Genomic DNA, 21093 nt, shown 5'->3' with positions numbered 1-21093 from the left:
AAGTGGTAAAACCAAGATTCAAACCCAAGTCATAATGCTCTCGATCATTAATTTACCATGAAAGAATGGCAATGCTATATAATCTTTTCACTGTATCTTTCACTTGTCAGAAATGTCAGAATATTTTACAAACAGTAGTATAGTGAGCACAGAAATATGTGAAATGGTTCTTCATACCTGTGTAAGCTAGGAATTTAAAGATAAAATTTTATTCTCTGGAAAAGGACAGAGCTTATAATGAGATATGATAGCATTATCTGTGGAAATAAGTTTTTAAAAAGTATGGAATGCAATATACTTCAAGAGATTTTATCTACTAAAAAATATAATACACCTGTATTGATCACACAACATAAAAAATGGCAAAAGTATATGAACACGTGAGCGATTCTTCGTTGTAGTTGTAATATTTGTTATCTGGTATAATTTTTCATTTTCTAAATTGGGTTACCTAGTAGACATCAGAGAACAACATAATGGTCTCAAAAAGAGAACTACTATCACACGACCTTAAGCCAGGGTCAGTAGAAAAGCAGAAAAACCGAATGTGAAAAAAACAAAATAAAACAAAACTGATAAAGGCCAGGATGTCTACAGCTAAACATAGCTCTGACTTCATAAATAACCTGCTGGTCGTTCTCCACATTCCTTTCTCTTGACCTGTAAATTGAGGAGCAAGCCTCAGGCCTGGACATACAGAGCAACAAGACTTTATTCCCCTCTTAAGCACACTTTGTTCAAAGAATGTAATACGTAAAATCATTTACAGTTTAAAAAATTCTGTGAGTTTGTATGCCTGAGACACCCTTAGGGGAAGCAACTGTAAAAAATGAAGAGACTCCTTTATGTGACTTCAAACAAAGCCTTGCGAACTGTACTTTTTAGAGTTCATTTTAATGAAAAATCTACCAACCTGTCGCCAGGTCCTGCGCGATACCTCGCACCTGGGATCAGGACTGGGTCGTCATCACTATCATCTGTGTCCTGGAGAGCAGAGTCCCTGGCTAATGTTTCCTCATGAGCCAAAGGCCCGATGGCTTCTGTTTGTGACTGAGGCTCCGGATTAGCGGTATTTTGATCGGTAGCACCTTCAGTGCTAGTTTGATCTGAAGTTCCTGGTTCCTTGCCTTGTTCAGACAAAGTAGATTCTTCTGGAACCCCACAAGAGCTATCAAGATTGAGGTCATTTCTTTCTCCTGAGCAGGAATCCAATGGCTCAGATGTGAACTTATCTGATTGTGCTGTTAGAAAATAAAGTAGAAACAGCTGGTCATGTTGGCAACATTATTTAATCTAGCCTTAAAGCTGGCAGGCATTTCCTAATGAGGAATTTCCCAATAGGGAGAGAAAAATTCCATAATACATCTATTTGGAAATGGTCTCAGGAGAGAGTAACATAAATTACGCTTCTCATTTGCCCACATGAAGCAATTATCTAAAGAGAACAAGACAACTATTCACCTGTATCTACACGATTCTGAAGTGTGTTTTCTGCAGATGTACCTTCCTGACATGTTGTCACATCCTCTGACGATTCTTCAAGAGCTTCTGGGAAATAAACCAAATTATCATTTTTTTAAATGTTTATTTATTTTGCGAGAGAGACACAGCGCAAGCAGAGTAGACAGAAAGAGGAAGACACAGAATTCGAAGCAGGCTCCAGGCTCTGAACTGTCAGGACGGAGCCCGACACAGGGGTCGAACTCAGGAGCTGTGAGATCATGACCTGAGTCAAAGTCGGACACTCAACTGACTGAGCCACCCAGGCACCCCACCAAATTATCATTAAATCCAAAATTTTTAATAAAATGAATACCAGCTGAATACTCTCGCTATCCTATATATAAGTAGCTCTTAATCCTTTTGGGATCATAGAATCTTCTGACACCCAGACATAACCTCCCCTCAGTACAATGCAAACGTCTATGTCCACACCGAACTGTACAAACACTATCAAAGATGGATGAGCAATTCCGCCCACTGCCTCCTCCCAAAGCCCAGGCAAGGACCTTCATAAACCTGCAGTGAAGAATTTCTGCTTGAGATAAGCCCTCACAACTGACATTACTTGATCTTGCCTTGTTTCTAAAACTTCACAAAATCTAAACTTAAAACTGAGTATTTTTCTATCCCTTTACCATGCATTTAGTAGAATCTGAACTATCATGAACCCTACCATCAATTCTCTTTTGGCCACTGAAAATACTTATTTCTGGGATTTAACTCTAAGATCCATTAGGGATCAGTCTTTTTTGCTCCTAACCGCACATCTGCTTACTACAGAGTTGTTTTACACGTACTTAATTCTTGTAAACTCTGTTATATTGAGGCATCTATTCCTTTAAGAAGAAGTGGAATTCATTTAGTCCTTCATTTACCAAGTATTTTTTGAAAATCTACTGTATGCCAGTCCTGGCCATCATTCATTTCATGCCTTTTTTCTTTGATTAATGAGCTGATTTTTCTATGATGGCCCATCACCAGCTATATTTATTTTTTAATATTCTTGTTACTGTACCAGGCTAAATTTTTGAGCATTAGTTCCATCTGATTTTCACCAGCTTTATGAAATAGCATACAGTCAAAAATGGATGTATAAAAGAAAGAAAATAAGCAGTTGCTAGGGGTTAAGGGGGAAGGAGGAGGGGGGATGGGGTGTGACTGCTTAATGGCTGTGGGATTTCCTTTAGAGAGGATAAGAAAATGTTTTAGAACTAGACAGATGCAATTGTTGCACAAAATTGTGAATGGTCACTGGATTGTGTACTTTTTTTTTTTTAGATTTATTTATTTTTGAGAGACAGAGCACAAGTGGGGGACGGGCAGAGAGAGAAGGAGACACAGAATCCGAAGCAGGCTCTAGGCTCTAAGCTGTCAGCACAGAGCCCAACGTGGGGCTCAAACTCACAAACCGCGAGATCATGACCTGAGCCAAAATCAGTCGCTTAACCGACTGAGCCACCCAGGCGCCCTTAATTTTTTTTTTTAATGTTTATTTATTTTTGAGAGAGAGAAAGAGAGAGAGAGAGAGAGAGAGAGAGAGAGAGAATGAGTGGGGGAGGGGCAGAGAGACAGGGAGACAAGAATCTGAAGCAGGCTTCCGGCTCTAAGATGTCAGCACAGAGCCCAATACGGGGCTTGAACACACAAACCATGTGATCATGACCTGAGCCAAAGTCGGATGCTTAACCGACTGAGCCACCCAGGCGTCACTAGAGCGTGTACTTTAAAATGGTTAAATTTATGTTACATGAATTTCACCTCATTAAAAAAAAAAGGTGAGCAAAAATTATATGCTAACAAAAAAAAAAAAAAAAGAGAGAGAAAAAGAGAGAGAGAGAGAGAGAGAGAGAGAGAGAGAGAGAGAAAATCTCCTGTAATCAAGGCTCTGGACTAGACACTAAATTTCACATAATGGTCATGTAAAATATTCTAGGAAAGCATTCTGAAAAATTCCTAAATGGCATTTCTTGTATGAAACAGTATTCATGCATAACCCATTTAAATTTTATTCCTTTTTCCCCCTTCACAAGCCACCTATACTCTTTGAAAAAATCAAGGCAGATACTTTGGATTTCACTGCTAGGTATAAAAGTGGTCAAGATAATCCAAACTAACATTTACATCTCACATATTTTCAGTACAATGACCACCTGTCTTGGCCACTGTATCCACTGAGGGGAACTGTGCTTCACTGTGACTCCCTACCCTAAATGCTTAAGGCCTCAACCATTTGTATTTGCTATCTGTTTATCAACAGTAGTGGCTGGACTACTGAAGCAAAAGTAATTTATTAAAAACAAAAAACGGGCGCCTGGGTGGCTTAGTCACTTGAGTGTCTGACTCTTGATTTTGGCTCAGGTCACGATCCCACGGTTGTGGGATCAAGCCCCATGTCAGGTTCCACGCTGAGCTTAAGATTCTCTTTCTCCCTCCCTCTGCCCCTCTCCCCAACTCGAACTCTCTACAAAATACTAACTAACTAACTAACTAACTAACTAACTAACTAACTAACCAACTAACCAACTAACCAAGAAATAAAACTGCTGCACTGAAAGAACATAAAAGCAGGTGGACATTCAACACTGGGGTTTTATAATGACAACAGAAACAACACCTTACTTGTCTCACTGTCTCCTGGTGGTAGCACAGAGCTCTGTGGGGTCAAGGATCCCTCCTGACCCTCAGATTTGCAGTGGCTCCCATTTCCTCTAGAACTTGAGGCAGTACTGCTCCTATTATCAAAACAAAACAAGCGGTTCCACCAGGAAGTTAATAAATATGAACTTTTAGGGTAATTTTTATATTTTACAACTAGAGAAACAAAAAATCCACACAACAAATAAAATATAGGACTTCTTATTTGAATAGTACTTGTAAAACACCACTTTCAAAGATCAAGGTGATTATTCTAATCCTCCTTAACCTTACAAAAGAGATTTAAAAATACAGAAGGACCACCTTTTCAAGGTTTTGATGCTTCTATTTATTTCTATACATTTGTATTGAATTTTAACTGAATTACATGGACTCTCTTCTTGTCCTCACCACAGATGGTTCACCACATCCAAATCCTTACTGGTTTTACACACTTTGGTCTTTGAACCCCCCTATGCAGCTTGCTTCTACTTCTGGACTGTTGTTCACGTATGGCAGGTGATTGAGCACCAGGGCTTGTAGAAAGTTCGGATAATGTTTTTTGTTAGTTTAATACCCACCTGACGATGACTAACAATTCTGTCGGCATTTTTGGCTAGGGCAGAATCCTAGATGGATTCAAATAAATAATTTTCAATGAATGTTCTGTGATAAATCATGGCATATGTGTAAGGTGGGGATTAGATGGGAAAGAAAATAGAGGAAAATGTAAAACAATCTAGGATTAAAATTAAATTCAGAGAAATGTAATAATTTCTTAGATTTAGAATAAATGTGAACAAGAAAAAAAAAAACCCTGAGAGTTACAAGTAACTTAAAAACTGTTAATAACAGACAAATAGCAATGACTCAACAGACAATGCAAATCGTCATGGACTTTTTGCCAAGATTTTATAAAACCCCCTTTAGGCTACTTGCAGAAGTCAATTTGATTTTTTTAAAAGGGCACCCATGTATAATATGCTATTTTTAGGAAGAATGCATATCTACATGGGTATATATGCAGAAAAAAATTTCAGAAAGGATACGTACCAATGTTAAGTGTCATCTCAGTAGGATTATTACAAGTGATTTTTTTTCACACTTTTCTCTAGATTCTGACTTTTTTTTTGCAATGAGCATGTTATTTCTTTTTAACCGGAAAGAAATATATAGCAATTTTGGTAAAGAGAAGCCAATGTGATATATAAATCTTTTTTCCCCGTTGAGAAAGCTATGATACAGGCATAAATAAAATGCTCAGTGTATTATAGTTATGAGAATTGAAACATTATGATACTGATGTAGGAAAACAGAGCCATTAGTGGAAAAGACAATGTAACCAAGTAAACATGTTTAGCCTATGTTAATATGGCATTTTAAATCACAGAAAAAAGCATAAATTGCTCAATCAATGTAACAGGACAAAGGAAGAGTCATGTGGAAAAATCAAGCTATAGCTCTATGTCATACTTTATGGCAGAGTAAGTTGAAGAGGAATTGAGCACATATTTCTGATATGAAAATCACAGAAATGATAAGAGGAAAATAAGAAGAAACTTTCCCCCTAATCCTGGGAAGGACAGGCTTTTCTAAGCATGAGCTCACAGGCTGGAACCATAAAGCAAAACTGCCATAAGTAAACTGAAAGACAGACAACAAACTGGGAAAAATATTTGCAACAAATGAAAGACAAATGGTATCATCCTCACTCAATTCTATAATAAATAGGTAAATAGTTTTATAAACAGTAAGAAAAAGATACGAACACTGTAGTAGAAAAACGGGCAAAGGCTAGGAAAGGCCAATTTACAAAGAAGGTAACTACAGACCCAGCACCCGGGCCTGTCGTGTGCTAGGCAACGTGCCAAGTACTATCTGCTTTTTCTGGGTGATCTCGTTAAATCTTCCCAACAAACCTCTAAAGTAGGTTCTAGTAGATATGCCTGTTTTCAGATGAAAAAACTGAGATTCAGAGAAGTTCAACAGCTTGTCAAGTTTAAGGTCTAAGCTCTTAGTCAGTGTGCTCTATTGCCTTATCTGTCATTAAAGAAACTAAAATAAAAGCAAGACCCCATACTGGCATATGAAAAAGAGATGAAAAAGACTGCATACATTTTGAATTTTCTTTTTATAATTTTTTTCTTTTTTCTTTCATGATCAGGAAAAAAACTAATTACTTTCTGATAAAGAAATAAGAAACTAGTGAATGAGAGAATTTCATGGTCAGTTTTTAGAGAAGAAAAAGTAGCATTCAAAAGAAGAGTGGGACTAAGGATCTTTGCTAAAAAAATGCTCAGATGAGATTCTTTATAAAAAATCAGCCTTTTCGGTACAGAAACATGAGACTAGAACAAGAAAGACATAAAGCATAACGATCTTGTATGATCTTCAATTACATATTAAGAAAAAGGGCCACAGACATCATGATTATAAAAAGTTGAGTTCCAACACTAAGGCTCATAAAGAAGTTAGAAATTCTACTGACTGCACCTTCAAATATATATCTAGAATCCTGCTGTCATCCTGGTCCAAGACACAGGTGCCTCTCACCTTTCTTACTGTTAGTCTTTTAACTGGCCACCTGGCTTCCACCTAGGGCCTATTCTCTACTCGGCAATCAGAGACATCCTTTATCCTTTTAAATATGCTCCTCACTTACCTGGGCTGACCTTCTTTGCTACTACTACTTTCTCCTTTGGTCCTCCACTTCGGCTACAGTGGTTTTCTTAAAGACCCTTGAACATTCGTGGTCTGTTCCTGCGTCAGAGCCTTTGGACTGGCTTTCTCTCTGCCTACAATGCTCTTCCTCCAGATGTATGCATGGCTCACTCCTTCTTACCCTTTAAGTTTTTGTCCAAATGCCATCTACTCAATGATGCCTACCCTTACCCGAGGTCTCCCAATCATCCTTACCTGCTATATTTTCTTCCACAGCACTTAGTATTCTCTAACATACTATACAATTCATTTATTTGCTCTATTTATTGTCTGTCTCCCCCATCTAGAATATAAGTTCCAATAGGGAGGGATTTTTTGGTCAGTTTTTTTTTTTCCCTGATGTATTCCCAGTGTCTAGAATAGTCTCTGGAACACAGAAGGATTTCAGTAACACCTGAAAATACTACTTAAAGATTTTAATGTAAATACATAGACACATAAACACAAATGGAAACCAGTGAACTGGAATAAATAAATAAAATCACTTATCAACATACAATTATATATTAATAAACAATATATAGCTATATGTTATGTATATATTATATGAGCATATAATATATAATAATAAACAGTGGAATATGTTAATATAATATTAATTATACAAAATAATTAATATACTGGTTATAAATGATTAATATAATTACTATATATTAATCATATAATTATATTACTATGTAATTATATATTAAGAAAGGTATTATTGATATGTTAAATCATATTAATATAGAAATGATAATAAATTTAAATACAAAATTTTGGATACTATCTCAAGCAAAAGGCATGAGACAGACTAAAAGAATATAAGAAGCTCACATAACCTGTTTTTAAGACATAAGATTTAACTAGATTAATGAGCCATAAATATAACCAGAAATGTCATTAAAGAGAACCTGATAGCCATCAAATAGAGTTCAACCTTACTAGTAATCAATTAAATAAAAATGACAATTATTTTAAAATCAAATATACAAATTAAAAATAAATTGCTCTTGAACACTGGCCTCGGGGCAGCAAAATGTGAACTTTCATATGCTGCTGGGAGAAATATAATGACAGAAGAGTCCTTTGAAAATAATTTGGCAATATCTTTTGACTTAGATAGAGTTGACTTCTAAAAATACATCTCAAATCACTCTTAAAGATAGGAAAACGCTTGTAAACAAAGATATTCATTATAAAAAAAAAAAGGTAAATTCACTGCCTGATTAAAGAAAAACGGTTAGGTAAACTCTGGAGTATTACACAGTTTTCAGATTTACGAAAACTAAGTAGAAATGTGGGAATATTTATTATGGAGTTAAGCCAAATAAATGCAGGAGAGAACGGAATATGTACAGTATGGTTCAAATTAACTTTAAAACTCAACCCCCAAATCACACATGCATACATATATGTACGTACGTGTGTGGACACACACACCTACGCAAAGGACCAAGACTGAAAAACAACTCCAAAATGTTAGGTTTATTTTTTTTTGCACTAATGGTCTATTGGTGATTATTTATTTTTCTATCTTTTGCATTTTCTATCAGAAGAAATATTCCAGGACCAACACCATCAGCATCACCTGGGAAATTTTTAGAAATGCAAACTGTCTGATCCCACCTCAAACTTAACTGAGAGTGGGGCCCAGTAATCTGTGTTTTAACAACCTCTCTAAGCGATCTGAACCACCCACCCTAAGTTGGAGAACCAATGCATTACAACTAAACAAAACACAAAGATGATGAAGTGCTAAAAATAGTATCTAATACAATCCTACAAAATGGCTAAGAACAGCTTTACAAAAATATTAACTTACCATTCATCTGTAAAGTTCAGTTTTATTGTGCTTGTAGTTGTTCCTTCTGTGCTGTAGTGCAAACTTAAAACTGGTTCACCTGTCCCTGGTTTGGGGCTCAGCTTTTCATTATTGTTATCTGAAAATTGTGTTTAAAACATTTGAAAAAGTCTCTGAAACCAATAAAAAGATGACATTTCCTAAAATTTATAAAACTTAAATTAGGCTGTCCTTGTCATAGTTCTTTCTCACATCTGTTACGGTTCTCACTTAAAGTTCAAAAGCAAGTGTTATAGAAACACTATTTCAAAGTGGCACTGCATCAAATTCTACTTCTGTGTACATGACTCCCTTCAATTCAGATGGAAATCACACACATTTGAGAGTCATATTTAGTCATTAGGAAATCAAAGAATATTAACAAGCAATGAGATATGTTATAAACTGGTACTTTCATGTAATGGAATGCTCACGACTTCATTCTTTAGTTGCTAGAGCATCACGATAAACTAACGTTGGCTCCTTCAGAAGCACTGAGAAGCAAGATGCCAGGCCTCTGAAAGCAGCTGTTCAGTAAAAACTCTGCTGCAACTAAAGGCTATCAAATTTTTTCTGTTCTTTCAAATTCACAGATTTATAATCTAGCAAGAGATTATAGCCTGCACTCTATTGGGAGGGGAGGAAAAGAAAATTAATATGCTTTTGATATTTCTAAAACTCTCTTTGCTATAAGATCATATGTTTTGGTATATTTCCTCTTCCTCTCCTGACTAATCTCAGGAATCTGTTTTCTAAACTACGGAAATCGTAATTTCACCTTAAGAATCTACAAGGGATGTCCATGATACATTATCTATCTCAACATATTAAATCTTTGTAAAATGGCAAATAAAATCAAGAAATTCTACACAAATTGATATAGACCACCCAAAATTTATCCTTCCCCACCTCCCCAAAAGAGTACATGGATAGTCAAACACCAAATTAAATAAAGCTTAAAATTTTTTTCTTTTTATGATGATTAATAGCTTGAGGGAACATTAGCATACATAGAAAATACAAACTGCTATATAATCAAACATGTAACATTTCTGCCAGTTGCTTGCAGAGAGAAAACTCTTCTGTGATATAACTGTTTTCTTGCTATCAGTTTAAGAACTGATACATTACTAACAGTAAGCCTTCTGTCTTGGAAAGTAACAAAAGCAATAACAACTTCATAAAACCTATATTATTCAGGCCCTTTGGCTATTACGTTCATTTTATACTGCAGTGAAAGACTTCTATCTTTCTGTATTCCTCTTGAAGACGCTAGAGCGCTTGTTAAAAGAATCCGACACAACCTCTGCTCTCACTTTTATCCTATGAAATGGCAATTAACAAGATTTCCAATGGAGAACTATAGTAGAAGGGAAAAGGATTCTCTCCTAGGGATGAGAAATCAAGCTGGTAATAAAACTCAGGGCTTTCGGTTCTTGGGTCTTCACTTCTAACTCCTGAGAAATCCTCTCCTGTAATACTAATTGCTATTTGAAAATAACAGTGTCAGTAAATTATAAAGCTGCCTTCCCAAATGGTAGAAACACTTTGTTTCTGTACTACTGTTGTGACTATGTCATTGCCACAGCCACTGGGAATAAATCAACAATCCAATACAACTTTCAAAGATTCAGTATTACATTCAGTGTTTTAAAGGAGGTATTTCATCAAATGGTATTCCAAGAAAATAACTGAATTAACAGATGTTTAGCTTGCATAAAATTATTAAGAATGGGACTTTTAAAACATCTGTCCTACCCTTGACCAACTTTGAGAAATTTGCTGGTAGTCATTTGTCCACACATAGTTTTCCCTTATTCTTAATTACTGAAATTAAATTTCCCTTGTTCTTAGTTGCTGAAATTTTTGGCCCACTGCTGCCCAAATCACCATCATAATCCTTGATGAGGACAGACAGCTGCAAGACTGAATGATCCAGGAAACTAAGAGGCAGAGCTGGGCTGGTTCCTTTATTATCTGTCACAACACTTTATAAAGTGCTTTGTTATTTATTTTTCTTAAAAAAATTTTTTTGTAATTAATTTATTTTTTGAGAGACATAGAGAGACAGAGCACAAGTTGGGGAGGGGCAGAGAGAGAAGGAGACACAGAACCCAAAGCAGGCTCCAGGCTCTGAGCTGTCAGCACAGAGCCCAATGCGGGGCTCCAGCTCATGAACCGTGAGATCATGACCTGAGCCAAAGTCAGACGCTTAACCGACTGAGCCACCCAGGCACCCCTATTTATTTTTCTGTTAAAAGTAAAGAAGGGATAGAAAACAAAAGGGGTGAGAGAATTACAGGACTGAATTTCTTACATCCACCTCACTTACAGCAACGTAAGTTGTACGAAGCCATTTATACGCTGTATCAAAAATTTCCTTTTGTATAAAATTAAAGAGACAGCTATAGAGACTTGCACTCTGTAATTGCAGGAATACAACCTCTGTCCAGAGGTCAGAATGGTGTGGAAAATATCTTATTTAAATTGCAGCACCCCACCCCCGCAAAGCAAGAAGCCTCCTAAGATAATATTAATTAAACCGTCTTCCTTACGGTGTCTACCACCATAAGTTATTATTTAATCTCTCATGAATGCAATCTACATATTGTAAGTCACGTAAGACACAGTGGTATTCATTTAATTTATAAAATGACTATCATTGACAGAATTTGTTCACTGAGATTGTTAATGAACCCACCGGCCTGGGGTAAAATTGGGTCACCGCTGTATAAACAGACTGCATTCTTCTGTTCGCTACACAAACTTCAGACCCCTCGGTCTAGTTAACTCCTTACAGACTGCATGTAAATAACGAGTGCTTCTGGCAGAAACACCACCCAATGCATAACTAAGGCATTAATAAGAGTATCTACCCACAGTTTAGGATTCATTTCCTGGCTTGTTCCAATCTATTCCTACTTTAATACTCCTCTTCTTGATCATCTACATCCTACCAGGTTGAATCTTCTCAGAAATGTAGATCCCTGGCTTACTAGCGAATTAATTCACAATTCTTTTCTGATACAATACGTATTTTAAGCTACAAATGTCTGAGAAAAATCCACTTTAAAAAACTAAAAAATTAAATGTCTTATTTTTACTCTATTTGAAAAAATATTTGTAACCATTTATATCGGCAAACACAATCTAAAAACTTTATTATTCAGGGCGTCAGATTCTTGATCTTGGCTCAGGTCATAATCTCACAGTTCAGGAGTTCGAGCCCCACATCGGGCTCTGTGCTGACAGTACAGAGCCTGTCTCTCTCTCTCTCTGCCCCTTCTCTGCTTTCTCCTTCTCTCTCTCAAAAATAAACACTGAAATATATATATATATATATGTATATATATATATACACACACACACACACATATATGTATATATAATTAAAACTGTATTATTCAAAACCTCACACAACAGACAGAAATATGTAAGATATTTTTTGCTTAACAAGTAAAAGTTTTAATCTAAGAGCCCTTGTGGTTAGAACTTCACCTAAACAAGTGACTTTATATAAAAAGCACCATCATAATAATAACAAGAATTTCTTAAGCATTACTATGTCCCAGGAGACAGGTGCGTCCGGTATTAAACCTCCACTTTACAGATGGTGAAACAGGTGATTCTGAGCTAGAGTTTTTTCTCTCGCCATCTAGGCTTCCTTCTACATGGAGTTCCTACTGACTATGCTGTCTTGGAAGTAACTTGAATACAAAATAAAAAATAAGATTGCTTAAATATTTTAGTTTAGAAATACCAATTGTTCGTGGTACTATTTCTCAGGAATGATGTGTAATCCATTTCAGCAATATTAATGTAACTGATAACGGTTCTGGTAACCCAAATTGTCACTTTGGCCTCAGAGTACTGGAAAATTGTGCTGTATCTTCTGGTTAGGGTGCTTAGAGACTGGACTATTTCTCCTTCTCCTAAAAACATTATAGGACAATAAAATTAATTAAACTGTGTGCTCTCAGCACAAGGGCAGTGTAGTGGGGGAAAAATCAATTTGTTCAACACTGCTGAAGTTAGAGATGGCTATTTTATATTGCTTACTTAAGAATAATTATTAAAAACTGGTGACAGCAGCTTGCAGTGCAAAAAAGGCAAACTACCACCTGTTTTAAAAACACACGTTTCGGGGCGCCTGGGTGGCTCAGTCGGTTAAGCGTCCGACTTCAGCCCGGGTCACGATCTCGCGGTCCGTGAGTTCGAGCCCCGCGTCGGGCTCTGGGCTGATGGCTCGGAGCCTGGAGCCTGCTTCTGATCCTGTGTCTCCCTCTCTCTCTGCCCCTCCCCCGTTCATGCTCTGTCTCTCTCTGTCTCAAAAATAAATAAACGTTAAAAAAAAAAATTAAAAAAAAAAAACAAAAAAACACACGTTTCAAAAGCACAATAATAACCACATAAAAATCAAGACCACATACTGTAAAAGACTTCATTTTCGAGGTTACAAGTGAATAGTCAATAACGTGAAATTCTGGAGACCCAATTTTAAAGATCCTCTCCAGACATGTTATAAGAGCCCGTTCAGGTTAGTATAGGGACTCAGAAAAAAACTTTAGAATGGTCTGGAATATAATTTGAAAGCAACTTCTCTGAATTTTATTTAATTAGATACTTCCAAGCCTTTCAGATATGAACCACAAACAATTTTGTTTTGGTAACACACATGTACTCAAACCATTTCATCTGTGCATTGACATTATGAAATTATATTCCTCTGTGGTTCTAAAAACACAGGCTCAGAGTCATGCCAAAAATCAAGTGTGCTGACAGTACCAAGATAGGCTATCTTGGTAACTAGGTTTATAGATCATCTAAATATTGATACAGATGTTTGAACTTTCAGCTAGGATATCCCTGGAGACCTATCCTATATGTAAATTTAAAGAGTAATCAAAATTAAGATAATTAATGAGGATATGGCCACAAAAATTTGTTTAGAATCATTATGCCCAACATTTCTCTGCTCCTGCGTCACTCTCGTAACTGCGACCATACATTAATCCCCAGAGTAGCTTAGGTAAGTGGTGGATAATACGGAAATAGTATATTCTTTATGAAAAGTATTTTCTATTATGCAATGAACTAAAAAAAAATTTTTTTTTTTGATGTTTACTTGTTTTTGAGAGAGAGAGAAACAGAGCGTGAGCAGGCGAGGGGGAGAGAGAGAAGGAGACACTAGAAGCAGGCTCCAGGCTCCGCGATGACAGCACAGAGCCCGATACGGGGCTCAAACTCATGAACTGTGAGATCATGACCTGAGTTGAACTTGGACACTCAACTCACTGAGCCACCCAGGCGCCCCTGCAATGAACTTCTTGCCACTTCTCATCCCATTAAGTCAAATGTTAAAAAAATTAAAAAGATAAATAAATCTAAAAGGAAGCAAAACATATGGTGAAATTCTCTGAAAAAAATGTAGACACATCAATCAGGTTCAACTACCTTCTCAAATTTGGCTCCCAACTTACTTGACTTGCACAGAAGAGAAGGCAAATTTCTCAAATATAATTTTGAGAACAATTTGAAACACTCCCATTTTATAGGTCAGGAATCCGTAATTTTTCTGCAGACCTCAGACTACTGGATATCCAGTTCTTCCAATCATTTGCCTAAGAAGGCATATTCTGATTCAAAGTGGAGAAACTGCTTTTAGGAGTAGATTCTTCACAGAAAACACCTATCTACCATACAGATGACTGTGGGGCAAGGCATTTTATTCTAAAAATAAGTGTTCTCACTAGTGTGATCTGACTTTACATACATAAATGATGTTCTGGAAGCCAAAACCAAAGAAAGCACAACTTTAAAACTGGTATTTCTTAGGAAATCTCTTCTGTAAAATCTTTTGGAAATAACATTCTAGTCAAAATATCTCCCTGACAATCAAAACTCAACCTCTATATCAATTATACTAATTTTAATCCAAGAACTTTTTTCATGACATAACACAGAAATGTAAATTGAATCTAAACATGAGTTTGGATACATGTAGGTTCAGACTGCGCCTGGTTTCATATTCCCAGTGACGTTTACAATTTCTGGGCTGAAATGCAGCAGCTACCTAGGCTCTCTTTCCCCTGCTGCAGACCCGTGAGCCTTATAGCTCTCTGTTCATAAGAGTCCCTATTCCTATTTCACATTCAGTCTTGAGGAGAACACACAGGAAGGAAACAGGTAAAGATGCCCACGCCATGTGGCACAAGAACCCTCCCCAAATCCTTACTCGGTATCTCTCTTTTCTGTTTCCCCGGGAATATTCTCTCTTAAAAAATCCAAACCTGCCTGTCACACAAAACAGATCAATATGTGACTTCCAGGTGAAATTGAACAAACGAGGCGGACAGCTCAGAAGAACATTCTCTTTAACCATCTTCCCCTCCAGCTACTGTCTTCCTTGCTTATTGTTTTGAAATGCTTTTCTTGGGGCACCTTGGTGGCTCAGTCAGTTAAGTGTCCAACTCTTGATTTCGGCTCAGGTCATGATCTCAAAGGTTTGTGAGTTCGGAGCCCCGCATTGGCAGGCTCTGTGCAGAGCCTGCTTGGGATTCTTTCTCTCTCTGCCCCTCCCTGGTCTCTCTCTTTCTCAAAATTAACAAACAAAGAAACAAACAAACATTACAAAAATGTTTTTGAAATGCTTTTCTTATTTCTCATCTCCATTTCTTCACCCCCTGGTCTACCGTGGCCTCTGTCTCTACCAGCCTGTGAAACTGCTCTAATTTGATCAATCTCCTCCACACTGATTAATTTAGTGGAGAATTTCTGGAAACCATTTGCTTGACCTAGCAGCAGCACTCAGATACACAGCTCTCCTGTATCTGAGAATCTCTCTTCTCTCAATCTCATGACACTGTACTGGTGGTCTACTCTACCTCTGACCTCTCTGGTTCCTTCTTCGTCTCTTGTATCTCCTCTAGCAAAATCTTTAATTCTGGCATTTTTCTGATTTTTTTCTGAGATGTTTTAGATACTGTATTTTCTCCCCTCACGTTTTTATATTCATCTTTGTCAATTCATCTACTTCTATGGCTTCAATTATTATCTATATGCAGAAAATTCCCCATTTATTTCTCTAGCTCTGACATCTTTTCTTCCTTTTTTTAAAAAAAGGGTTTCTTATCTTTTTTTTTTTTTTTTTTAAGTAGGTTTCAGGCCCAATGTGGGGCTTCAACTCACGACCCCGAGACCAAGAGTCACATGCTCTACTCACTGAGCCAGCCAGGCGACCCTCTAACACCTTTTCTAAGCCCCATATCCATGCAATCAACTGCCCAACAGCCTTTTCCAACAGACGTGGGTCTCTCGCACGGAAAACTCAAAATCGACATATTCAAAAGCAAGTCTGCGATCCCCACCTCCTTCTACGCGCCCCCTCCCATACCTTATTCCTTTTCCAGGGTTGCCTATTTAAGAATGTGTCTACCCACTTAACTGTGCTCAATCGAAACTTGGGAGTTAGCCTTACAGCAGCCAGAAATGTCATCTGTTAATCTCCATCAGTAACTCCCCCAAACAACCACAAATATGTGAAGACACATACTCTCATCCTGGTCCCTCCAACCAGCTTGCCATTACTAAACCACCCCCACAGAGAAATTCTAAAGTGGTTACTGCAGCTTATACTCTGGACTCCTCCTCAATCTCCTGCCTCATTCAACTATTATCAAATCCTGTTTATTCTACAGCCTAAATATTTCTTCAATCTCTTCACTCTCTCCCCAGACTTCTACCATCAATCGGGTCAAAATGTTAGTACCAGGAGAACTTCCTAAGTGATTCTGTCTCTAGTCAAATCTTCATACTCTATTCTGGACAAACCAGATGGATCAGTCCATACTCTCTATTTTAAATCCTTCCTTAGCTTCCTGCTGTTCTTAAAATAAAATCCCAAACCTTAAACTTCCCAAAGGTCCCTCTCAATCTGGGCCCCACCCATCTCTTGAAGCCAAGGAACACTGCAGCCACAGTGGGACGCTCATGTCATGCTAACGTGACTATCTCGGAGCCTCTGCATATGCTGTTCCTGCTTGCCTGTACTCACTCCCCTTCACCTACTTTACTCATACTCCTCTTGCAGACCTCAGCTTAAGTGTCTCGTCCTCACGGATGCCGTACTTAGCCCCCTACCAGAAGACATGAAGACTCACTCTTACGTGTTCCCCAACGAACCCTGTTATTTCCTCTCTTATAACACTCACCACACTTAGAGTTATCTTTTCATCATCATGTCTTTACTGTTAGATGAGGCAAAGCAGAGTAGTTGTGATCACAGATGGCAGAGTCAGGCTTAGGTCTGGATCACATTTATAACACTAAGGCACACTTACAGTGGGTAACCTCAGACAAGTTTCTTAATCTCCCTGTGCCTCAGTTTCCTCATCTGGAAAATGAGCGTAACAGTACCTATGGTTATAAGGTCGTGGTACGGATTAAGTAAATGAACAAATAAAAATTGCTCAAAGTAATGTCTGCCACAAAGAATATGCAATGTAAGTGTGTCTGCTATTGTTATTATTACAGTTAACCAACTCTATTATGATTATTAACACTGTTATTGCTAATCAACACTATGTTCCCAGCACAGGGAGCAGCATCCCAGTGTGAGCCCAGTACCTGCCCCAAGTAACCAGATAATTAAATATGAGCTGAATTAATGACACAGACATACAAATATGGCTCCATCACTTATTTCACTTGTCCTTCTGTATTTCTTGGGAGTCTTGGTTTCTTCATCAGTAAATAAGAATAACATTAGTACTTGTCGTATAAGAACACATGAGATAGTGCATGTAAAATTCTTAACACAATGCCAGTCACACACTAAAAGTCAGTTATGTTTATCATACACAGTTCTGAGTTAGAAAACAATTTAACTGGATATACAGACAGATACTGATTTGGTTAGCAGGAGAGGAGAACGAGTGAGCATACAAATATGCTCAAAATGAAATAGGGTTTAACTTTCAAAAGAACAAATGTATCACTAACACGAAGAATCTAGACTTAATAGTTGGGGAAAGGGAGACTAACTGCTCCCTTTTAAGCAATGTAGTGATAATTAATTTTTTGGAATATAAAAAATCTAGAAGGAACTCTAAGTTCACTAACTTTTTTTTTTTTTTTTTTTTAGAATTTAAGATACAGTGTTTACAAATATACTCCAGTATGATGAATACTGAATTTGTACTTTCCATTACTGCAGCAGGCTTCAACAGTTAGATATTTATTTAACAAAAATTAGAACTGTCAAAGTACATTTAATGGAGATCTAAAATACTACTTGAAGTAATACTGTCATGAAATTACTAAAATGAAATTGTAACTTGGTGACAGTGTATGACCTTAAGGGAAGGCATGACAGGCCCCATGTTCCCATTTCCCATCTACCCTAGTGGAGTCAGTCAGAGCTGTTTCGCTGGTTCCTGGTAACCCACAAGTCTCATCCTCTAAGTGAACGTCTTATGGACATCGAAAGAAGTCTGCTTTTGTGCATATACACAGTGGAGAGTTAAAATTTGTATTTCTAAAGCTACAAATTGGTGTCTGGCAGGTGCACAATCACCCACGGGCCTAAGTTTCAAACGCAACAGCATTATCAACTTCCCGGATGAGTGTCACCGTAATGGATATACAGCAACTTGCTTTAGTCACGGCCACACTTTAAAACCCAGGCAGAACAATTTTCTTATACTACGTCAAAAATTAAAAGTTAAGGTCATAGGTTTCTTCCATTGTTTTAAAAGGGGGATATCACTGGCCTAAATATTTTTAACAGAAAATAACGTGTTACTTTTAATAATGTAAGTAGGCACGAGAAATATATGCCAGAAGAGGATTATTTTCCTTATAATACAGTAGGCATTACATAATTAAAGATATAAATGAAAAGAAACACCAGAACTACTCATTAAAACGCTGTTCAGGGGCGCCTGGGTGGCGCAGTCGGGTAAGCGTCCGACTTCAGCCAGGTCACGATCTCGCGGTCCGTGAGTTCGAGCCCCGCGTCGGGCTCTGGGCTGATGGCTCGGAGCCTGGAGCCTGCTTCCGATTCTGTGTCTCCCTCTCTCTCTGCCCCTCCCCTGTTCATGCTCTGTCTCTCTCTGTCCCAAAAATAAATAAACGTTGAAAAAAAAAAAAAAACTTTAAAACGCTGTTCAAACTAAACACAATGCACAGGTATCATTGTGGTTACTCAAAAGGGGTTTCTAATTAGCACAGAGAGGCTGTCAATGTGTGTACAAAGCCCTCTATTTGCAGGATATTGGAAAGTATTTTACGATAGGATAAAAACAATATGCATGTTGTACACTTATTTCCTTGACATTTTGTTTCTTAGGAAAATATTCTGATAAAAGAAAAGAACTATTGAGGCAACCAGCAACCAGGCAGCTTGCATTGATGACTCTGAAGGTTTAGACTAAATATACTTTTATTTAAAAAATGTTGTGCTTCTGTCAAAAATTCAAGATAAACAAAAACAGTGACCAACCAATGCAATAATGTGTATATAAACACTGAAAGAAAAAAAAAAAAGTCTTTTAGTGAAGCAAATCCACTACAATTAAAAAAAAATTTTTTTAAGACTTTAAGTAATCTCTGTCCAACATGGGGCTCAAACTCAGTACCCCCAAATCAAGAGTCCCATGCTCTACTGACTGAGCCAGTCAGGCACCCCAATTTTTAAATTTTTATTAGTAGCATTTTTCTCCTTGGTAATCCCCTCAAATAAAGAAATCTATGAACTACGGTGGGATATCACACAATAATGAGAAAGTACCTCAGGGCTTGTAAGATGAACATTGTCAAATAAGTATGAAACTGAATTATCAATTAAAAAAATGTAACAGCGTCTCTTTAAAAGTATGAATAAGAAACTTGAAACATGATTAAATAATCCCTAGAGATATATTCAGAAAGAAAACCTATGAACTTTACTTTTCCCGTTCTACAGGGTAAAGTGGAACACAAGAGTCTTGACAAAGATTAAAACGTGAAATAACAGCATTAAGGGGACATCAACTATTCCCTACACCTTTAACCTCTCGGGCAAAGATTCTTTCTTATTTTGTCAGCGTGCTCCATTTGGAAACCACAACCCCTCTCCCAGACATTACCTTTCCTCTACCTTTTCATTCTTAAATGAGCTTATGGAAAGAGTCATCTACGTGCTAACGTTTCCGCCTCCAAAAGAAAACCATTCTCCTCAAGCCACTGCCGTCTGGCTTCTGCCCCCACCGCGCCACTCAAACTGCCAGGCCACGGCAACAAGGGGTAAGCGGCCTGTGACCAAAGGCCAAAACCATCCCTCAGTCTTTGTCGGACGTGACATCGTCGCTTCATAGGTCACTGCTGGGCAGTTCCTCTTCGAACTTTGCTTCCCCCCCCCCCAACCCCGCCCCCCAACTCGGCATCCTTTCTGCCCTGCCAGTTCCTCTTCTCATTCCTTTCCGGTCTCCTTGGCCGAATCCTCTCCTCTGCTTGCTCTTGCAGGGTACACTCTCCCCTTTTCACTTGACCCTCGTTTCCTCGACAGTCTCATCTACTACCATGGTTTCAACTGCAATCTGTAAACTGATGATTCCTAATTTTTATCTCCCCCTCAGCCCTCTCCAGTGACTCCCAGACACATATATCCATCTGTCTGTCCGGAAGATTTCTCAATTTGGAGAGCTCAGTGTACTTAAACATATCAAGAAAATCTCATGTATCTTCTCCCCCTATAACCAGCTGTTTCTCCGGAAATCCCCATCTTGGTTGATGGTATCGCTCTCCATTATCCCATCAAGATACCTGGATATGGTTCTCTCATTCATTTTTAACCACTCAGTCTCAAGGTGCCATCAATTCTGTCTCTCAAATATTGACAAAATCTGTCCATTTTTCTCATTTCCTACCTCTAATTACCTTAGATTGGACCCCAGAGCGTCTCTCACCTGGACTATTACAACAGCCCCTTACATGGTCTTGCAGTTTTCAATCTTAACCCCTTCCAATCAACCATCTATAATCGTGCCAAAATCATCTTTCCAATACATAAATCTGGTTCTGCTTCTCCTAAGGCATCCCACTACTTAATAAAGTCATTTACTCACTCATTTAAGCAGATATTTATTGTTGACTGTATAACAGATATGGTATTAGGCAATCTGTGTCATAGTGTATTAGAGTCGATGAAAACAACATTTAGAGAATACAGGGATGAAACAAATCCTCAAACCGTATGATTACAAATTGTGACAAATGCAATGAAGGAAAACAGGTCACAAAGAGAGTAAGAGGGGAGAATTACTTCAAATTAAAATGTCATATTATTTTTAAGAAAGGAATTTCTGAGATTTGATGGGTAGAAAGCTGCTGTAGGAGAAAAGGACTTTTGGTAGAGGAAACAGCATACATAAGAG

The 21093-nt window shown here is 37.7% G+C and overlaps 1 protein-coding gene across 9 annotated transcripts in view; it reads right to left on the bottom strand.

The window, feature by feature from the left end:
* Positions 1 to 21093, bottom strand: part of DCAF6 (DDB1 and CUL4 associated factor 6) — a 136433-nt gene that overhangs the window by 33463 nt on the left and 81877 nt on the right. For all 9 annotated transcript variants that reach the window (XM_043567661.1, XM_043567662.1, XM_043567660.1 and 6 more), the window contains 4 exons: positions 8663 to 8780; positions 4123 to 4235; positions 1462 to 1548; positions 914 to 1241 (listed from right to left, as the gene is read on the bottom strand). In XM_043567661.1, the coding sequence (XP_043423596.1) occupies positions 914 to 1241; positions 1462 to 1548; positions 4123 to 4235; positions 8663 to 8780 (646 nt within the window). The remainder of the gene's footprint in view (positions 1 to 913; positions 1242 to 1461; positions 1549 to 4122; positions 4236 to 8662; positions 8781 to 21093) is intronic.

This window comes from Prionailurus bengalensis, chromosome E4 (genome assembly GCF_016509475.1).
Source record: "Prionailurus bengalensis isolate Pbe53 chromosome E4, Fcat_Pben_1.1_paternal_pri, whole genome shotgun sequence".
NCBI lineage: Eukaryota > Metazoa > Chordata > Mammalia > Carnivora > Felidae > Prionailurus > Prionailurus bengalensis.
This window is presented reverse-complemented; position numbering and strand designations above follow the sequence as displayed.